Genomic DNA, 19,797 nt, shown 5'->3' with positions numbered 1-19,797 from the left:
GGCTGGATTTAGAGGGCAATTGGGCTAGATCTAGCCCCCGGCCGTAGTTTGCCTACCCATGGTTTAGGCAGGGGTGCCCAAACTTTTTTCAAAGAGGGCCAGATTTGATGTAGTGAACATGCGTGAGGGCCAACCGAAGTTGTTGAGCTTTTTTGGGGATTTTACCCCAGGAAATAAACTGCTACAGGGGCTGGATTAAACCAACCGGCAGGCCAGATTAGGTCCCTGAAACAGACTTTAGACATGCCTGGTTTAGAGAGTCTTCCATGAATCCAAGAGTGAAGGTTTTCAGTGGGTAACCTCTGCTTGTAGAGGCTTGCTGCGCAATAGAGGATCTCCCTGCTCAATCAGGATCCTAAAAATAACACACTGAAGGGAGCAGGGTTTGGCTGTGTACTGCTCCTCCCAAACTGCTGAATGTTACCTCTGCTGCTCCAGCTGCTTGATCAGTCTGTTACACATGCCAGCATCCATCTACATAGAGGTTTTCTCATTCAGCTAGCTAGCTAGGTATCTATATCTAAGCTTGGTTCGATGTGCTTTTTTTTGCCTTGATCTTTTGGGATATAATACGACTGTATCCCCCCCCCCCGGAGCCCTTTATTGGAAGGGTACCCCATAGCAACCTTGTCAGTGTGGCCCATTCTTGCATACTTGATTCCTATAATTTTCAAAAGAATGTAAGGGAATTTACCTGTCCGTTCTGTAGAATTCCATAGAGATATAATACCAGTTTTGAAATAAGACTCGGCAAGGGTTAGTATTTGATTGCTATTAATGTGCTATTTTGTCCAGTTAATAGGAATCTTGTTTTTTAATGGACTGGGTCATGTTAAAAATTAAGTTTGGTGGAATTCCTGTGAGTTCAGCAGCATAAGGCATTGTGAATTTATTTATTTCTATATAAATCATTACAATTATTTATATACAAATATTTTTTTTAAAATTAAATTGTGCCACAATCCTAAAAATAAGTTATATTGGTTGATTGGTGTTATTGTCACAAAGGAACAAAAAAACACACTTATAGGGGCAGAGTTGCAGCTCTTTTTGAACATCCATTCATGTCCAGGTCAGAAACTTTTTCAAGACCCGAATCATATTTTCTCTGTGAGACAAATCAATTCAAGAGTATTAAAGCAAATTTTCTCACGTGTCAAAAACACTTATTTTGTGTTTTGAACAGGGACGTACAAACCAAGGATTCGATGTTACGATACTTACCAGTTATCGATGAAATTTGAAAGATGCATAGACGCTGATGGTAAGTAAACCCTAATTATGATGGAAACTAATATATAAAACATATTAACAGGGCAGTAGAAAACAGTGCAATCCTATGCATCTTTATTAGGAGGGAAATCCCACTTCGTACAATGTTATAATATTTATTGAGCTAAGTTGCTTTGTGACTCTAAAAAAAATAAAAAGCAACCAACAAACATAACAAACGATAACTCAATAGTATTACAGCTGGACTTATTCACAGATAAGTGTGTGTATCATTCTTCTACAACCTGATGCCCTCCAGATCTTTTTGATTACAGTCCCCACCATCCTTAGCCATTGACCATGATTACTGAGACTGATGGGATTTGTAGTCCAAAAGGGCTGGAAGGCACCAGGCGGGAGAAGACTGATGTACAGAATTGCTTGCTAAGTGACTAGATCCTGTGTTGCTACTTGCCCCAGTTGTGCTTTCCATGTAGATCAGGGTGGGGTTTTTTTTGAGTAGAGCACGTGCCATTTGCCTTTCTTTGGAAAGTATGTTAATATACACATGAATGCAAAAAGTTATACATTAGTATGTATAGTCTAAAGAAATTTGAGAGTGTATTGGAGGTTGTATTTTTGTGAAATCGAGATAATGATCAGTCCTTGGCAGGATATTGTGCTACTATATTGGCTTGTGTTTGTTGCTTACCTGGAGCAAGTAGCACGGATGGTGGTAAGCTATGCCAAGAGTACACTGTGACATGTTTTGTGTTGCTTGAAATGGGAGCCAGCGGCAGCTGCCATCATGTTAATTCATGCATGTGGCTCTGCTTCCTTCTGTTGGAACTTGCGCTACGACCGAGCTGGAAAAGCTCATCCTCCAGTCGAGTCCTCCAGAATCACCTCTGACGACGATGATTAACGACCTGAGCCTTTGATAAGGCTCCAAGCAAGTTCCCTCATTACGCAGAGTATCCAGCAGCAGGGAAGGACGAGAAATATGAGCTACAATGTAAAGAGTTTTATTTCTAGTTGCGCAGTCAGAAAAGAAACATCCTCTCTCTGTGAGAGCAGAGAGCAACTGGAAAACAAAGAAACAGGAAACCAGTAACATCACATCCGTCTCCCGTATTCCGTGAGGCTTCCAACAGTCTGGAATGCCTGGAATGCAAAACTGAGTCTTGTGACTCCAAGCACTGCAGAGTGGCAACACACAGAAACCTAACATCCTCCCCCTTTCTGTGAACACCACTGGGCAGTGTATCATGTACAATCTCAGTACAAACCCAATTTCTGTACATAGGTACAGTCTTGATCCCTTTGAACAACCTTGGACAATAAATCAGCAGGAATTTCATTACCTGGCATGTAGGACACCGTTACGAGTCCTTTCTGAACACATTCTCTAGCATGTTGCCGCTTCAATTGCAAGTGCTTTGCTTACATCCTTCAGAAGTCAGCAAAGCCAAACATGCTTTGTTGTCCTGATAAACCTGGACAGTGGCAACACACAGAAACCTAACACCTTCCTGGCTATTAACAGGGATGGAGAATCTGTAGCCATTCAGATGTTTTTGGACTCCCATCAGCCCTGGCTAGCATGGTTGATAGCCAGGGATACAGCATCTGGAAGGTCATCCCTGATTTGTATGCTACTGATTCTGTAAGGCAAATAGAAGTTAGCCATGGAGGTTGCAATAGCTCGCCAACACTTCCCTTGGACCTTTGAACCCAAAAATGAGTAACAGCGGAAAACCTTCCTCCTATGGCAGGAGGATGGACTTAATAATTGGTTACTGTCCCCTTCAGTGGGCTCTCAGATCCCAGTGAGATGGTGGCATGGACAGAAACAGCACTAAGGTGGCTGTTCTCGCAGCAGACTGCAAACAGAGCATTGCTAATGGTTTTGCTTGTTTCATTACACACTCTGTCTTTGGTTTTAAGGGAAGAAGGGAGACAGACAGACAGACAGGAGCATTGTGCGATGAAAATTGAGGTTGTGCGGTTTATTTAAGAGTTTCTTGGTGACTCCTATTTATAACTGTTTTTCATCTCCACAGTCATTACGTTTGATATTTTGTCAGATGATTACTCAAAGGTACGTCTCCTTTTAATGTTTATATCATGTAGGAAGCTTTAGAAGAATTTGCATTTCAAAATGTTTAAAAGGATCCATCTGCTGTAGTGTGCAATTACCCGCCGTTTCCTTGAGCAACAGAAACCTGAAGGAAAATTGCTCTTTATCCTCTGCTGACATTCTTTTGAATGTCTTGTTTGTTTGTTTGTTTGTTCGAAAGCTGGAATTAGCTGGTTTTTTTTAAAAAAACAACCCAAAAAATTATCCTCCATAGTGTGGTACATTTTTTTAAAAATAAAAAGTACTCAAGTAGCACTAAAACATTCTTACCAATGTGTAAGTTATATCTTTCCTGATGTGTCATTGATCACATGAAACAGACTTCACATAGTTGCTAAATTAGTATCATGGATGATCAATCTGCCATTATTTTGTTTACACCAGTCAAATGTATCCAAAGTTGCACTTCCATGGACTGAAAAAAACTTCCCTAAACAGGGCTGCCTTCAGATATCTTCTAAAAGCCAGCTAGTTGTTTAATTCCTTGACATCTGAAGGGAGGGTGTTCCACAGGGAGGGTGCCACTACTGAGAAGTCTGGTGGAGGGAGCTTTGGAGAAAATAGCCTCTCTTCTCACTTCTGCCTCAGAAAGCATCTAGTTTGAGGCGTGGGAGCCTCCTCTAGATCAGACACATTTGCAGAACAGCAGTTCCGGATCTGAGCCCATTTGATTATGCCTCTAGGAAAATAATCATTCCCCACTTTTAAAGGTTAAGCAAAGCGGGAGAGTTACTCCCCTCCAGATCTCAATCCTGTGCTCTATATTTTTCAGATAGTCTTTCTGCTGTGTGACAGATACGTAGAATTTCATTCCCAACATGGCCGTTACTACAGGACAAGAATACCAAAGTTTGGTAGAGATTTCTCATATCATTATCCATCATGTGACTTATACTTCGTAGGAGCAAGGTATTTAAGATGCGCTGATTCCTTCCTTAACTGTGCATATATTTTTATTTAGTGTTTATGATGAATATCCTACAAAAGCAGATTTACTAAACATTCATAAATATATTGGGAGAGAACTCTGAATGAGTAGTTCACAAAACAAATGAGTTTTGTTGGAAATATTTTGTAGGAAGTGGTTAAGCTGAATTGTTGAGAAACTCCGTTAAAAAGCAATTGAGTTCTGAAAAATATGTGGGTCATTTCAATTTTATTGTAATTTAGTGATGGTTTTAAGTTTATTTTAGGAATTTTAAGGCATTTGAAAAGCATTTAATTGCGTGAAACCAAAAACCCGTTGAAAAAGCCTGCAAACACCTTGTTCTGCCCCGCCCTTCTAGTAACGTTTCAATGATGTCTTTATGACGTTCCCAGGTTACTTCCAGATTTGGCGCTGTACATGTATATGTGATTGCACACATATCATTTGTGCCTAAAATGGGTGTTGCCTGTACACTAAATGAAAATAGGGAGAAGGAGGGGTTGGAATTGATTACTTGCTGCTGAAATGTTTATGCAAATGTTTATTTATGACTTGGGCATATTTAGACATACATACATTTATATGAATGTTAATATATACACTTATTGTCACTCTTATCGAAAGGAAAATGTGTAAGTACAATTGTTGTTGTTGTTGCAGCTCTGAAATATACAGGCTAAATCTGGAACAAGGAAGGTACCTGAATTCCTTACAGACCGATGCATCGTAAGTATCTTCAGTTCACTAAGTGCATCTTATTCCAGCAGGTGGAGCCACAGGATAGATTTTTTTAAAAAATTGTCATAAGATCTGTAATCTGAGTGTCACAAATGCATTGCAGACTGCACTTATAAATTGGGGATGTTTGCTCTGTTTATATTTTAATGTCTACTTTAATTACTCTACTTTAATAAGCAAAGGTTTTAATATTTCCATTCATTAAGTTGCTCAGTCGAGAAAATACCTCATTGGATATTTTGAAGTATCTTAGAAGAAAATGGCAAATAGTTTTAAATAGGTACAACCGATAAACCAATAGACCTGCTATCTGTGATGAATTGTTCCTTATTTCAAATTTGCATAGCTGTTAGCTATGCTTTTAGTTATACTTCTTAACAGAACCAAAATAGAGTGATGAAAATATAGCGATTGAACAAAGAAACACTGCACGTAAAATTGCATTTACTCTTCGTGGCCTTATAGGTTTGGGTTGATTTTAGAACATTTCACAGACGGTATTAGCTTGCTTATTTTAATATTTTATCTCCCTGTCAGTCATTAAATTTCTTTTTCCTTCTCCTCTAGGGAGAATCACGTCTGTGACATAAATCCTGCACATGGTTTATTTGCCACTGGCACTGTTGAGGTAAATGTTTCACCTTACTAAGAAATGTAGCACCATTTTCTGTTTAAAAAACAAGATATTAACACAGGACTGCAATATCCTATACAGTGGTACCTCAGGTTAAGTACTTAATTCGTTCCGGAGGTCGGTTCTTAACCTGAAGCACCACTTTAGCTAATGGGGCCTCCTGCTGCCACCGTGCGGCCGGAGCACGATTTCTGTTCTCATCCTGAAGCAAAGTTCTTAACCTGAAGCACTATTTCTGGGTTAGCGGAGTCTGTAACCTGAAGCGTATGTAACCTGAAGCGTATGTAACCCGAGGTACCACTGTATACTAATAGCAAATTCATTCTCTGAGTGTGGCTCATTATGGAAAATAGCTCCTTCTCTGAAAAAGGAGGAGGTAACATCAGGCTTGGAAGAACCCAATCAACGTTGGAGTAGTTCAGAGAATGTTTCAAGGCTGGGGACTCTAACAAGGGAGGAACTCCAAAATAGATTAACTTTTGGAGGGAAGAAAATGGAAAACCTTGTGGCAGGAACGGTAATGCAATGGAGTGTTTGTTGTAGAAAAGGCATGGCTGGCTGACAGCAATCCTACATAGAAAGATCTCACACTGCAACATTTTGTTGTGCCAATTTATTACAGGAGGCATTAAAAAAAATACACCAAAATGCAGCAGAATATATTTCCATCACATTTACTAAGATTGCAGTTCTTTTCTCATTTGCTTGGGACTTACTTCTGAGTAGACATGCACAGATTTCTCTGTAAGTTTAGGGAAACCAATCCTGCGTGCAAAAGACACAAGATGTGTTGGGCATCATGACATCTGGTATGTCAACTGAAGAAGAGAAATAGCTCTTTGGGAGGTCAAAACAGTGAGGCTCCGTTGAGGTGCTATATCACTAGGGTGCAGCGGAGTTGTTGTGACGATGGGGACAAAAGACAGGAGAATAAACCTTCTCTTGTTGAGTTGTGATGCAGTTGCATTGTGCACCATTGACAATGCTGCTTCAGCAGGCTCAGGCACGCTTTTGAGGAGTGGGCATGGCATAATTGCAGGGTGGGACAATGGTTTACTGCCAGTCTGTGTCCTTTGGTTTAACGTGGGCCCATGGATACATGGCATTCAAGGGCACATTCACCCCATCTTCCCAAGGGTCAAAGTTTTCTTTTTCAAAGTGCTTATTTACATTGGGAGGGGGGCGGGGAGAGCCTTCCATCAGCATCTTCTCTAAAGTGACAAAAAGGCAGAAAGCAAGTGGATGGTTGTGGGGAGTTGCTGAGGCTGTTCTGGGAATCTGTGTTTTCTATGAGTCCCCAATTTTTAACCTGGATGGAGCCCAGCAGCAGACTCTGCCAGCTCTGGTATGTAATAGAGCTGGTTCACATGCTGCAACATGTGTCATGTCTGTAGTCCCAGCTGTTGACTCACCCCAGCCCGCCCCAGCCCCGGGTTACATAAGGAATTGCTCATTGCAAGTATGTGAAGATCAGATCGTTTTTAAATGCAACAAAAAAACCTGAAAGCATAGGAATCAATCTTTCGAGGCTGAATGCTAAATAAGTGGCTTCGATGAACGGCAGATGAGTAAACTGATGAAAGCATGGTGAATTGTTTGAAAGCACTAAATGGTATTTTCTTTGCTTTCCTCAGGGGAAGGTGGAATGCTGGGACCCTAGAACAAGAAACAGAGTCGGGGTGCTGGATTGCGCTTTAAGCAGTGTGACAGCTGATAAGGAGTATGGAAAATATATTTATCTTGCCTCTTAACTTAAGTAAATTTTCTTAAGTAACTTTTTTTTTTAACATGCTGCAGCTTCTCAGAATTATGTACCATCCTTTGGTTGGTGCTGAGCCTTAAGCGTTAGTGATTATGGCAATTAACTAGAATGAGGTTTTTCTCAAATTCTTTCAGGATAGATGGTCTGCCCTCTATTTCGGCCCTGAAGTTTGATGGAACATTGAATATGGCTGTTGGAACATCCACGGGGCAGGTAGCTATGCTGTCAGCTTAATTGCTATGGGCTTTGTGCTACATTTCTGTGCTGAGCAAAGGCTACATTAAGTCAGATTCTTAAATGTTCCTGGTGGCATTCACATGTAAATCATAAATAACGGTTTGCTCTGAACATGGTTGAGATCTTCTTTCTAGCAAGGGCCTTAGTGCTACATCCAAATAAAGTTTTGTGGCTTGTTTCACTCCAAACAAGCCACGAGGTTAAGCCAAAGTTTATCTGGGTGAAATGAACCACAAAATCTTGTTTGAACATAATGCTAAGCCGGGTATTGTGGTTTGTTGCTGCTGCTGGCTAGAGGGTAAAAGTAAAGCGAGAGCAATTGAATGTGTTCATCGTAAACCATTAACTATGGTTTACCATTATGTGCAAACTGGGCTGGTGTGCAAGACTGTGTCCAGGTCTTCTATTGGCATATAAATTGTGGGCCATACGTTCTGTGGAATGTGTCAAATCGATCTTGAGCTGCATGTGATCAAAGTAGGAGACACTGTGTGATGGGGGACCCTGTTGATGCTTTGCAGTTGAAATTGCCTCCTGCCTCAGCTTCCCAAGGAAGCTACAGTTCCAATGCAACTCGTGCTCATTTGTTTCATGCTGTGCTTTTCTTTAGGGCAGGTATAGGGAACCTGTGGCTCTCCAGAGATTGCCAAACTACACCTTCCACTAGCTCTAGCAAGCATGGCCAATGAGCAGGGATGATGGGACTTGTGGTTCAGTAACATCTGGGGAGTAGTAGGTTCCCACACCATGGATTGCCCCAAAAAAGCTCCACAACTTTTTGGGCAAATTCGTCAAAAAGGTGAACAACTTTAAAATACTGATTTCTTAATTTTGGGCTCCCAAAAGTAGGAGTCGTGTTATACATGGAAAACTACAGCAATTTGTTGCATGCCCAGTTTGGTGATGGTTTGCTGTCTATGTGCTCTTGTTACAAAGGTTCCCCGTATGGGGAACTGATAGCAACATTGTCTTGATTTCTGTATTGCAAGTTGCTTTGAGGCGTTTTTGTGGAAATAATGGATCAGTGTTAATAACAACAACAACAACTTAATTAATTATTGCAGAGGAGGATTCATTTATTTCTTCAAATGTTTAAGAGTGAATGAAATATAAATGTTTTTATATGGTAATAATAATAATAATAATAATAATTATTATTATTATTATTATTTTTATTTTTATTTATACCCTGCCCTCCCCAGTCAAGGCCGGGCTCAGGGCGGCTAACAAGCAATAATAAAAACAAGTTGAATGAATACAACTTAAAAACAAGATTAAAACACAACATTAAAATATTGAAACATTAAAATATGGTAGCACATTACTGCAAGGCCAGACATAACGGATGATTCTAAGATTAGCTTGTTACAACCTGACCAATTCCACACACACCTCTTCTTTTCAACCACCCGACATACAAATGGGGGATTTGTAAAGCATACAGTGGGATGAGAATTTGGTGGATCTGGGGGTTCAACAGCTTTTCTGCTGCCCTGCAGGCTGAAAAATGCGAGTTATGCTAAGTAAGTTCAAACATGAGTTATGCTTAAGAAAAGCTAAAAGTTGCGTTCTCACACAAGCCAAACTATGGCTTAGTGTGAATGTACTGGCTCCTGAAGAGGAGATCACACCCATTTTGCTCTGTCTTACCATGATGTGCAAACCAGGACAAAGCTTAACACTGCTTCTCTGCTCTGTTCATCTATAGAGATCTTTTCTTTTTATAGATCTCAGTGTTTGAAGGCTCATGCTTAATTCTTACAGAATAAACACATCTCATGATTCTATGATGCTGTTATTCGTTCATCTTCAGAAATACTGTGGAAATCCTCTTTATTTATCTGATAATTATTCACCTATTGAAAACTTAACATAATTTTTAGACCTCTAATATCTTTTGAATGTTGAACATGTAATCCAGTGACCTTTACTTGTTTCCAGGTTCTTTTTTATGACCTCCGATCAAGCAGCCCATTAATAGTGAAGGATCACCAATATGGTCTGCCTATCAAATCAATCCAGTTCCACAATTCATTAGATTTAATTATTTCTGCTGATTCAAGAATCATAAAGCTATGGAACAAGGACACAGTAAGTCAAATTCCTTTTGTCTTTCTTTTGAGTTTCTCCTTTGATTTCCCATTCCATTATAATTTTTTTCTAATATTTCCAGAGGTATCACTCCAAAAAAACTTGTGTCTCCCCTGGGAGAAGCCTTTGTGGGGCTGGGAGAAGGGTAGTCACTTTCTGCCAACCCCCTTCCATGTGACTCTAATCTGAATCCAACCCATAGACTGCAGCCCAGTGCATGTTTGTGAGGATGTGTTTAATTCTGTATTGGAATGTGACTGTCTTGCAGTCCTGGGCAACAAGAATCAATATATTTTGTCTCTCCAAATTGCACCTGCAAGAGTTCAAAGTGGCTTGTGGAGTGCCAAATGAGGAGATTTCTTGCTGCAAGGCAGATGCAGTTGTTCTTCCTTGGCAGGTGATGTGTTCCCACTGGCCTCTTCTCTGATGCTGGTTCCTTTAACTGTCTCTGGCTGGAAATCAGTGGCGAAAAGAGGAAGGGTGTGTGGCAGAGAGGACCTACAGAGACTTGCCTGCAGCGGGGGAGCATCCAGCTCTTTTGTTTTCCAAAAGCGCGGAGGTGGGGGAAGACCCTTCCTCCTGTTAATTACCAAGGCGGAAGGCAGCAGAAGTGGGTGGGGTGGCAAAATTAAACAGGGAGGGAAAGGAAGCACCCAGGAGGGAGGTGAAGCTGTCAACCACACAAGGGGAAAAAAGGGAGGAGTGCAAAAGGAAACAAACTGCTTTGTACCCTTTTATCTGCTTAATTAGCTGAATCATTGAAGATTCAGCATTGAACAGGTTTAGGCCAGATCTCTCTCTTTCCCCTCCATATCAATAGCCACTTTAAGTCTGTACTTCCTTGCCTCTACAGCCTAGCTGCTCTGACCACCCCTGGACTTTTTATTTTCTTCAAATTTTTTTATTGATTTTCACAAAATTAAAAAACACACTAACAAATAAACAGACAAACATAAATCATATCCTTATTAAAACTAATCTTCTTAACATTGTTAAGTGACTTCCTCGTATCCCCCTAGTTGAATTTCAATGGTTATCATTTTAACGGTTTTCCAAATCAAAGTTCTTAAAATCTTAACTTAATCACTTAACATCAGTCTTTCTTCCCAATTCAGCATTATACATAATAATTCCTCATATTACTTATTTATACCCTAAGCCTAACTGGTAATTGCAAGCTTTTTCCAATTAATTTAACTTGATGTATTTAACTAAGTAGTCATTAAATTTCATCCATTCTTCCTGATACTCCTCCTCATCCTGATCACGGACTTTTCTGGTCAGTTCGGCTAGCTCTGAAAAGTCCATCATCTTCATCTGCCATTCTTCCACAGTTGGTAGTTCTTGCGTTTTCCATTTCTTAGCTAGTAATATTCAAGCAGCAGTTGTGGCATACAAAAATAATTTAACATTTTTCTTGGGCAATTCCAAACCTGTTATTCCAAGGAGAAAGGCCTCTGGTTTCTTTACAAATGTATATTTCAACATTTTTTTCAATTCATTATAAATCTTTTCCCAGAAGTCTTTCACCTTGGGGCAAGTCCACCACATGTGATAAAAGGTTCCTTCTTTTTCTTTACATTTCCAACATAGGTTATCTCAGTTATGATAAATCTTTGCTAGTTTGACCCCTGGACTTTGGTGTGGTTTTCCCTCTGCTCTAATGAGGCTCAGCATCGGTCTGATGTCATATCTGAGCCAGGGATACGGGCCTTGCTGTTGATGTCCCAGCATGCGCCACTCGGAGCAGGCAAGCAACAGCCATGATTCAGCTACAGGGATGGAGAACCTACGGTCCTCCAGGTGTTGCTGCACTCCAAAATCCCATCATCCCTTGCTGATGGGAGTTGGGAGAATGACAGGATTTCGAAGGCCACCAGTTCCCCAGCCCTGATTTAGCATTCATTATTTTATTACTTACCAAGTTTATTATTTACCCAAAGGAGTCTGTGGCAGCAAACAACAGGTGATAAAACAATAAAAAGGCCTTAAAAGGCAATCCCAGTGCATTTTGCTTGTACGTGGGAGATAATTGCTGCGGACGGTGGAAGCGGGTTAAGGAGGAAACAAGAAGCAGAAGCCGTAATGCCTAGAAGTGAACGATTGGGTCAGGCGACATGATGCTCGCTTCAAAGCAGCCGCTCTCCTTCCTTCTTCTGCCCCCCTCCCCACTTGCGAATCAGGGCTGGTTGTGACCAAACTTCTTTTCCTTTCTACGTGAGTCTTTTGGAGTGATTTCCCCCCGGGATACATATGTGGAAAATGTTATAGTGGAATGGGATATCCACACACTTCCCATGGAAGGGGGGGAAATCCATTACTTGTCTTTTCCTTAGCGGTCCAGCAAGGCCGTGTCCACACACGGCACGAAAAGCATGAGGCCGATTCCTATCGCAGCAGGCAGGAAGTTTGTCCCACCTCAGCAAAAGATTGCATGTTTGTGATGGGGGGGGGGAGCTCCTCACTGGCACCTGTTAGAAGGAGGAGGCCACTGTATGAGCCTTGCAGTCATTTCTCTCACCATTACACACAAGTTTCTTAAATGTCCCAATTTGCAACTCCATTGCAAATCCAGCCACCTTATATGCACCATGTGGGCCTTGTTTCATTTCTCAGTGAAGGTCCTGATTTCCATTCTTTCTTTCACATATGCAAAGACATAATCAGCCGATTGCCTTCTTTTTAATATACAGGACCTGGCTGTCAGTGGAAGGCAGTTTTATGCCAGTGGTGCAGTATGTATGGCTTGGATGTCTGTGCTTAAACACACACACACACACACACACACACACACACACACACACACACAAAGCACATATCCTGGAATTTTAAGAACAGCTTCAGTAATTCAGTTCTTGAATTACTTGCAACTGGATCATATTTATTGCGCCTCTTAAAGTGCAGGTATACTGCAGGTCATAAGCATTTATAATGTCTCACTTTATTTTTCATCAGTCGTCTTTTATATAACAAAGAGGCTTCATAGAACTCAGATGTTCAGCGTTTCTGCCCAAATGGCTATAGCGGGAAATTGCCTGAAGCGATTTGGGTGGCCTCGCCCAAGTTTATATAAAATAAAATGGAGCCTGTCGCAGACTGCTGCCTCCTAACTGCAGAGTACTGGGCTAAAGAACGGCGTGTCTTAACATGCACTGTTGCCTTCTGAATGGAAAAGATGTAGCCCACACCTTGAAAGTATTAGAGAGCAAATAAGGATGCTTAAGAGCATGAGAGGAACCGTGCTGGATCAGTCCAAAGCAGGCTTCCTCAAACTCGGCCCTCCATATGTTTTTTGGCCTACAACTCCCATGATCCCTAGCTAGCAGGACCGGTGATCAGGGATGATGGGAATTGTAGTCTCAAAACATTTGGAGGGCCGAGTTTGAGGAAGCCTGGTCCAAAGGCTCACAGTGACTCACTCACTGTGGGAGGCTGAAAAGCAGGAAGTGAGCACAATAGTACTCTCAATGTTCATGGTCCTCAGCAACTAGCATTCAAAGGGATGCTGAGCACAGATGGTAATATAACCATCATGGCTAGTAGCCATTGTTAGCCATACACTCCCATGAAATTATTAATTGATTTATTGATTGTATTTTTATTGGCTGCCCGATAGTCTAGGTCTCCTAGCAGCTCAAAAAGATAAAATACAATATTAAAAATATCTCAGAGCAGGGGTTTTTGAAGTCTCAGAGAGTAAAACAATCTTCCATTTGCTGCTGAAAAGACCATAAAGAAGATGGTAGCAGGCATGAGAAGAGAAGACTCCCTGGGAAAGACCCTGATGTTGGGAAAGATGGAGGGCACAAGGAGAAGGGGATGACAGAGGATGAGATGGTTGGACAGTGTTCTTGAAGCTACAAACATGAGTTTGACGAAACTGCGGGAGGCAGTGGAAGACAGGAGTGCCTGGCATGCTCTGGTCCATGGGGTCACGAAGAGTCGGACACGACTAAACAGCAACAACAAGCCTTTCTGAAGAGGCTATTCTGTAGCTCGGGTGCTGCCACTGAAAACGTCCTCTCTAAGATCCAGCCAAAGCTTAAGCACTCAAGTCCTGCTGCTTTCACTGGAAGAAGTTTGATACACTTCACTCTCTCACTGAAATTGATGGGACATAAGAGTGTTTTTTTTAACATCATCTGACCTGCAATGAAGGTTTATGCTTATGACTGTAGTACGCATTTTGCATTACAGGAATTTGGGTTCTGGTCATATTGTGTTTTTACAATGGTGTTTAACATTCAGGTGACCTCTTAGCGAGAACATCATGAATGTACAAGTTGAATAATATCAGTGTTTTGTCTCCCATTTTGGAAGTGCAAGAAGGTGACTTATAATGAGCCAGATCTTTGGTGCATCTAGCTCAGTCCGTCTTGTCTGCACTGACCAGCAGTGGCTCTCCAGGGTTTCAGGCAGGGAGGGAGTCTCTCTCATCCCTACCTAGAGATGCTGAAGATGGAACCCGGGACCCTCTGCATGCAGAGCAGATAAACTCTACCACTGAATTAATGTTCTTCCCCAAATTCTCTCCATTTCAGTGTAAAGCAATGCATGGCGGCCATGTTATTCAGCAGGCAGCAAACTGCCACTAATGCAACTGGTGCAAAATGCAAGAAGGGCCTATCAAACCTGTTCTCTTTTGCTCCTTTCCTCCCCCAGGGCCTCCCAGCACAGACAGATGGATAGACACACACCTTCTCATCTTTCCTCATCTTCCTTCCTGTTCTACTTTTCTTTTTCTGGGACCCACTAATGACACCTTACTCGCAAAAGTTCTAACTGTCCAGAGCAGAGCTTTTCAAACTTTTCATGTTGGCGACACACTTTTTAGACACGCATTGTTTCGCAACATGGTAATTCAGTTTTACTAGCAAGCCAGAGGTTAAACTAACCTCTTTCCAGCCCCGGTGCAGGGAGCATTCGCATGATACACCTACACAGTGCATCCAGCACACTAATGTGTCACGACACACAGTTTGGAAAGCTCTGGTCTGGAGAGTTCCTCTTCTGCAGTTCAGTCCTTACCATGCAGGAAATAAAACTTTCACAAACAGTGAATATTAGCAGATGAAAATTATGTAAGATTCCTTTGAGAGAATGTCTTCAGTAAAGGCAGGCTAAATTGAGAGTGATTCAGACTGTTTATATTTTCTTGGTTGTTGAAACCTTGTTTTTTAAAGGGGGTGGGTCCTGTGTATTTTTCAATTGGAGTAAGCTGCCTTCAGAATCTGTTTGGATAGGCAAGACATGAAATATGTTAGGTCTAACCACTTTGATGGATGAATCAATTAGTTGATTAAAAACATTTTCTTCCGCTTAATTAAGGTCGCTCCAATTAATCAGCATAGGAAAGCTGCCCAGTATTGTCAACACTGATTAGCAGCACCTCTCCAGTGTTATAGGCAGGAGTCCTTTCCAGCCCAAATGAAGATGGCAGGAGTCGAACCTGGAGCTTTTTTCATGCAATGGAGAGGTTATTATATTGCCTAACCGGCTCTTTCAAAAGAGCTGGGTTAATCCTTTATGTTGCTTATTTTTCTGTTTCAGGGGAAGGTATTCACCTCCTTGGAGCCTGAACATGATATCAATGATGTTTGCATATATCCTAATTCAGGTATGTGGAAAATTCTTCACCAGGTGATAGGTAACCATGCTGGTCCAAACATGATTGCATCTGGTAACTTTCCTACCTGGGTGTGGTTGATTTTGGTCCTCTGTTGGGTTGTAGATAATCAGAAGGGGGACCTGCAACGTAATATTGCAGTATGGAGGGCTTTTGTTCAGGATTCCTGAAATCATTCTGTTCCCCTTGTTTTCTGGCTCCCAGCCCCACCCCAAACAGTATCTCCAGAGCCAGCACCAGACTTTGTGTGACACTGATGGGCCCCTCATTCCAACAGCCAGGGCAAGGCTCTGTTGTCGCATAGTGTGCATGTGTGGCAACACTGCCTCTCCACAGGCTGTGTTCCACCCTTACCAGTTAACGACGGCAAACCTCGGGAGTTTCTCCAGGCCAGCTGACACTGCCCCATTGTGTTGGTTTGGCTACATAAGGACAAGCCCTCAAGAGAACTGAGAGTGCTATTAGTATGTATGGTTGCTCCTTGCAAGTTTTGAAATAAATGGCAACTTCAAAATTCCCAGCCACATTAGCCAAATGTGGAAAGTCATCCCATGTCTAGGCCCATTTGTGGAATCCTATGCAAGACTAGGGGCTAGATTCAACTGAGCCAGCATGCTAGTGGAAGCCAGTACAAGAGCTCTTGCTAGTGCAATGTGGCTTCACATCCCACAACCCCAAATTGACTCTGGCAGGTCTGGTGAACCCCCAGAACAGCATGGTGGGGGGATGGAGAACAGGGATCGTTCCATCTGGCAAGCAGAAATGCTTGTGATGGAACAAGCAGAATAATGTCTGTCTAAAAAGGTTCTTCCTGTCAGAATAAATATCTATATCCAAGAAACAGCAAGCGGTCAGTTGTGTCTCCTGTGTTTTATCTTACACACTTCAGCTCATTCCTACATTCCAAATCCTTCGTTTCTCATAAAAATCATATCCTTGTCAAAACTGGATGTTTCATTCTTTCATCCTCTGGCTTCATCATGAAACACCTACAAGATCTCATTCCTCAGCATAATTTCAGGTGACAGTCTTTTAGTAATGAGGAGGTTATTCAAACAAGCCTAAAATACTTCTTCATATAATCTGATTAGTCTGCTCTGTGGTTTAATAGGTGTGTCCCTCTTCCTGTAAACAGTGATCAGGATTAGCGTGTTTAAACAAAAGAGCTCTAGGAATCTCTTTAATTCAGATTTCTCCCTATCGTATATCTGCATCCAGCCACTGCCCCAAAGAGTTGCACGCCTTCAGTCTGTGGGAATATTGCTTCCATTAGGAAGTTGTTCTCCTTTTCTTGACAGAACTATTAGAAACTTTTGAAATAATTATTAAACCAAATCCTCCCTTTCACCTCCTCTTCACTGACTGCTGGGAAAAAATTATCATTTGTTCCTGTGAGTAGAAGATAAAAGAAAATGGCTTTATTTCAAAGGTGCTTTTCCACTCATGGAAACCCTCTTCTGTTCACTCTTGTAACATAGCAGAAGGGTGAGAAAAGTGATTCCAACTGCAGAGTTTATTTGCTTACTAAAATTGATATATCACTTATTCAAACAACAGACCTCTAAATATGTTACAAAACACAATCTGAAGTGTTCATTAAAAATACCAATAAAAGCAAACATTAAAAACAAGTTACGTTACATTTAAAAAATATATAACAAGTAGTTTTAAAACAATTATACTTACTGAAATCACATGCTGAAATCACATGCCGAGGTAGGTTTCCTGAAACAATTCAGATGGACACATATGGGTTCTTACATATGGTTGCCATATTTCAAAAAGTAAAAACCAGGACACCGCAAAAGTTATAGAGGTTTTTTAAAGAAAATATGGATGTATGGTAGCCCTATCTTACATTTCTATTTTATTTATTTCACAAAATTTATATACCACTCGATTGTATACGTTCTTGAACAAGAGCTTTTAAGAACTGACTAGATTTCATATAAACCATCTGGAGCTACCAATAATTAACTCTGCAACAGAAAATTTGACCATTTTCATTCCTTCTCCCTTAAAATCCGTGGTCATTTTGCTACTGATTTCATGGGAGGACTGCATCTGTTGTTGCTTTCAAGGGAGAAAAAAAATTAACCCCCCGTTTTTCAGATACTTGGATGGTATTGAGGACTGGTCTGGAAAGGTGACTTTCTGAATAAAATAAAATGGCATTTGACTGGGTGAGGGTGTATGTGGGAAGAGAAGAAGAGGAAACAGGAACAGCTCTGGGCACTCAAAAGAGTGGAGCTTTTACTGAGCCAGAGCTGGTATGTCTATAGTGCTCTCCGATTTCTTTTTAGTAATAGCTTTGGAATTCATGTTCTCACCAAGTGTGTTCAGTTCAAATTTCTGAAAGTTAAAAATGGGAGGGGATGTCCTGTCTTTTACAAGATTCTCTTATAATCTTTAGGAATGCTGTTCACGGCCAATGAAGCCCCCAAAATGAGCATCTACTACATACCAGTAAGTAAAGCAAAAAATTTCTCTGCTATTATGATCTCTGGACACCATGAAATAGCCCTGTGCTTTGTTTTCGGTTGTAATACAGTTCTGTATTTGTACTGTACAGTACATTTTAACATGTATGTTTGAGTCTGTGGTGTAAACTTGCTACTGAAAAGTATATTCCAGAAATTTATCATGGATACATTTCACTCTCACCCTGTTGTAATAATGCAACTATATTGGTTTTAAAAGAGTAGAATTGCTTTGAACTAACTTTGAAGCTTTTCTCTTACTCATTACAATTTAGTTTTGAATTAGCAGAACTGGAAAAAACTACTGAGAGAGAAAGGATCAATTTTCTGTTAAAATGAAGCACATCAAAAACCTGCATAAATATTACTTCTGGGATCAAGCGAGTTACTTTTTAATCATAGTTTATTGAAACACACAGCTCACAAATTAAAAACAAGACAATGAAAATATCATTAAAACAATGATAATGCAACCAGCAGTATACAGAATTAAAAGAAAGAAGCTCATGAAAGAGTAATTAATTAATGAGCCTTACAATAAAGGTCAATTTATTAATGAGCCTTACAATAAAGACTTTTTTCAAAAGCTTCCAATATCTGTGTTCAGATGACATGGTAAACCATGGATAACCCTTCTCCTCTGGTGTGCCACAAGGCATTAAGGAGGTTAAATGTCCATATATAGTTGCAATTTGTTGCTTCCTCTGAAGCCATCAAACTCTGGTTAATCTTAATTATGATTTGTTAGAAACCAGCCAGCTTCAAATGATTGATTACGAAACTGGATTGTTTCAACAAACCATAATCAAGATTATAACCACAGCTTAAGGTTTTAATATAAAACTAAGATGTATTTAATCAAAAATGGTCACAGAAGCTTCCATTCTCCTCCCAACCATGCCTGAGAGGAGACAGCAGGTGAGCCCAAGGTTCGCTATGGCTAACTCCCATCAAGATAAAATGGGCATAGTATGGTGTTCAAATGCAGCCAGTGCGAGCAGCAAGCATGACAAAATGGCCGTTTTTGGAAGGGAGTTTTGGAATTTGAGCATCATAGTCAAAAAGGCCTGTCTCAGATCCCCCACCTGCTGCATTTCATATGGGATGCAGGAGGTGGTTCTTGAGAAACCCTAATCCCGGAAGGCTTGAGGCAGCCTTCCCTCAACTTGGTGCCCTCCAGATGTTTTGAACTACAACTCCCATCATCCATTGCACTGGCCAGGCTGCAAGTTTTCCCATTCCACAATACAAACTGGTGTTGAAAGCCACCCTAGTTTCAGAAGTGGTTTGTGACGTGGCATAAATTGGGAGTCTTGTTTGAGAAGCAGAAGGCCAAAGCGTGGTTGAGGGCATGCAATTGTGGCCAGGTAATATTTTAAAGCACAGGTTTTTGGCCTTAATGAAATATGCCAGAGGAGAGGAGGAAAAATAAAATAAAGACCACGTTCAGTTTTGGTTTCACAGAGTAAGTGCAAATTGGCATGTGCAGAAAGGGAAGAAGGTGCTGTTTTATTTCCAGTTCACATTAACGTAAATGGTTAATGACTTGGGTTGGGGTTTTTTTTTACTTCGCTGAACTTCGATAGAACTTGAAAGCATATCATAGAATTTAGTGCAGCCAATCACAGCCTCCCTTTAGGATTATGAGGAAGAGGAGTGCTGTGAAATCCCCCAAATTCCACAAGATAGGTTTGCATTTATTTTGCCTGCAGCCGTACTTGCATTTCTTGGCTTTCCTAGGTTTGTAACTTAATCCACCTCCTTCACCAGATACAAAAAAACCCCAAAACTTTGATTTATGCACCCCAGCTAGAAAGCGCAAAAGTATAAAGGTGCTTACTCGTGGATTCAAGTTGCAGAAAGCTCCACTTTAATTTGCATAGCTGAAAGGTTTTCCCTTGAATTGCGCAAATTCCGCCATACCCATCTAGCTTACAATAATTTAAGAT

General features: G+C 40.9%; 1 protein-coding gene across 1 annotated transcript in view; it reads left to right on the top strand.

Moving 5' to 3' along the window:
* The window catches only part of NOL10 (nucleolar protein 10), a 41,851-nt gene that overhangs the window by 4,165 nt on the left and 17,889 nt on the right, over positions 1-19,797 (top strand). Inside the window, exons 4-13 of the mRNA XM_053380985.1 lie at positions 1,187-1,264; positions 3,276-3,313; positions 4,125-4,261; positions 4,941-5,006; positions 5,586-5,646; positions 7,287-7,372; positions 7,549-7,627; positions 9,593-9,742; positions 15,293-15,359; positions 17,782-17,834. Of these exons, the coding sequence (XP_053236960.1) occupies positions 1,187-1,264; positions 3,276-3,313; positions 4,125-4,261; positions 4,941-5,006; positions 5,586-5,646; positions 7,287-7,372; positions 7,549-7,627; positions 9,593-9,742; positions 15,293-15,359; positions 17,782-17,834 (815 nt within the window). The remainder of the gene's footprint in view (positions 1-1,186; positions 1,265-3,275; positions 3,314-4,124; positions 4,262-4,940; positions 5,007-5,585; positions 5,647-7,286; positions 7,373-7,548; positions 7,628-9,592; positions 9,743-15,292; positions 15,360-17,781; positions 17,835-19,797) is intronic.

The sequence above is a fragment of the Podarcis raffonei genome, chromosome 3 (assembly GCF_027172205.1).
Source record: "Podarcis raffonei isolate rPodRaf1 chromosome 3, rPodRaf1.pri, whole genome shotgun sequence".
Lineage (NCBI taxonomy): Eukaryota > Metazoa > Chordata > Lepidosauria > Squamata > Lacertidae > Podarcis > Podarcis raffonei.
The sequence above is the reverse complement of the archived record's forward strand: the minus strand, read 5'-3'. Positions and strand labels throughout refer to the sequence as shown.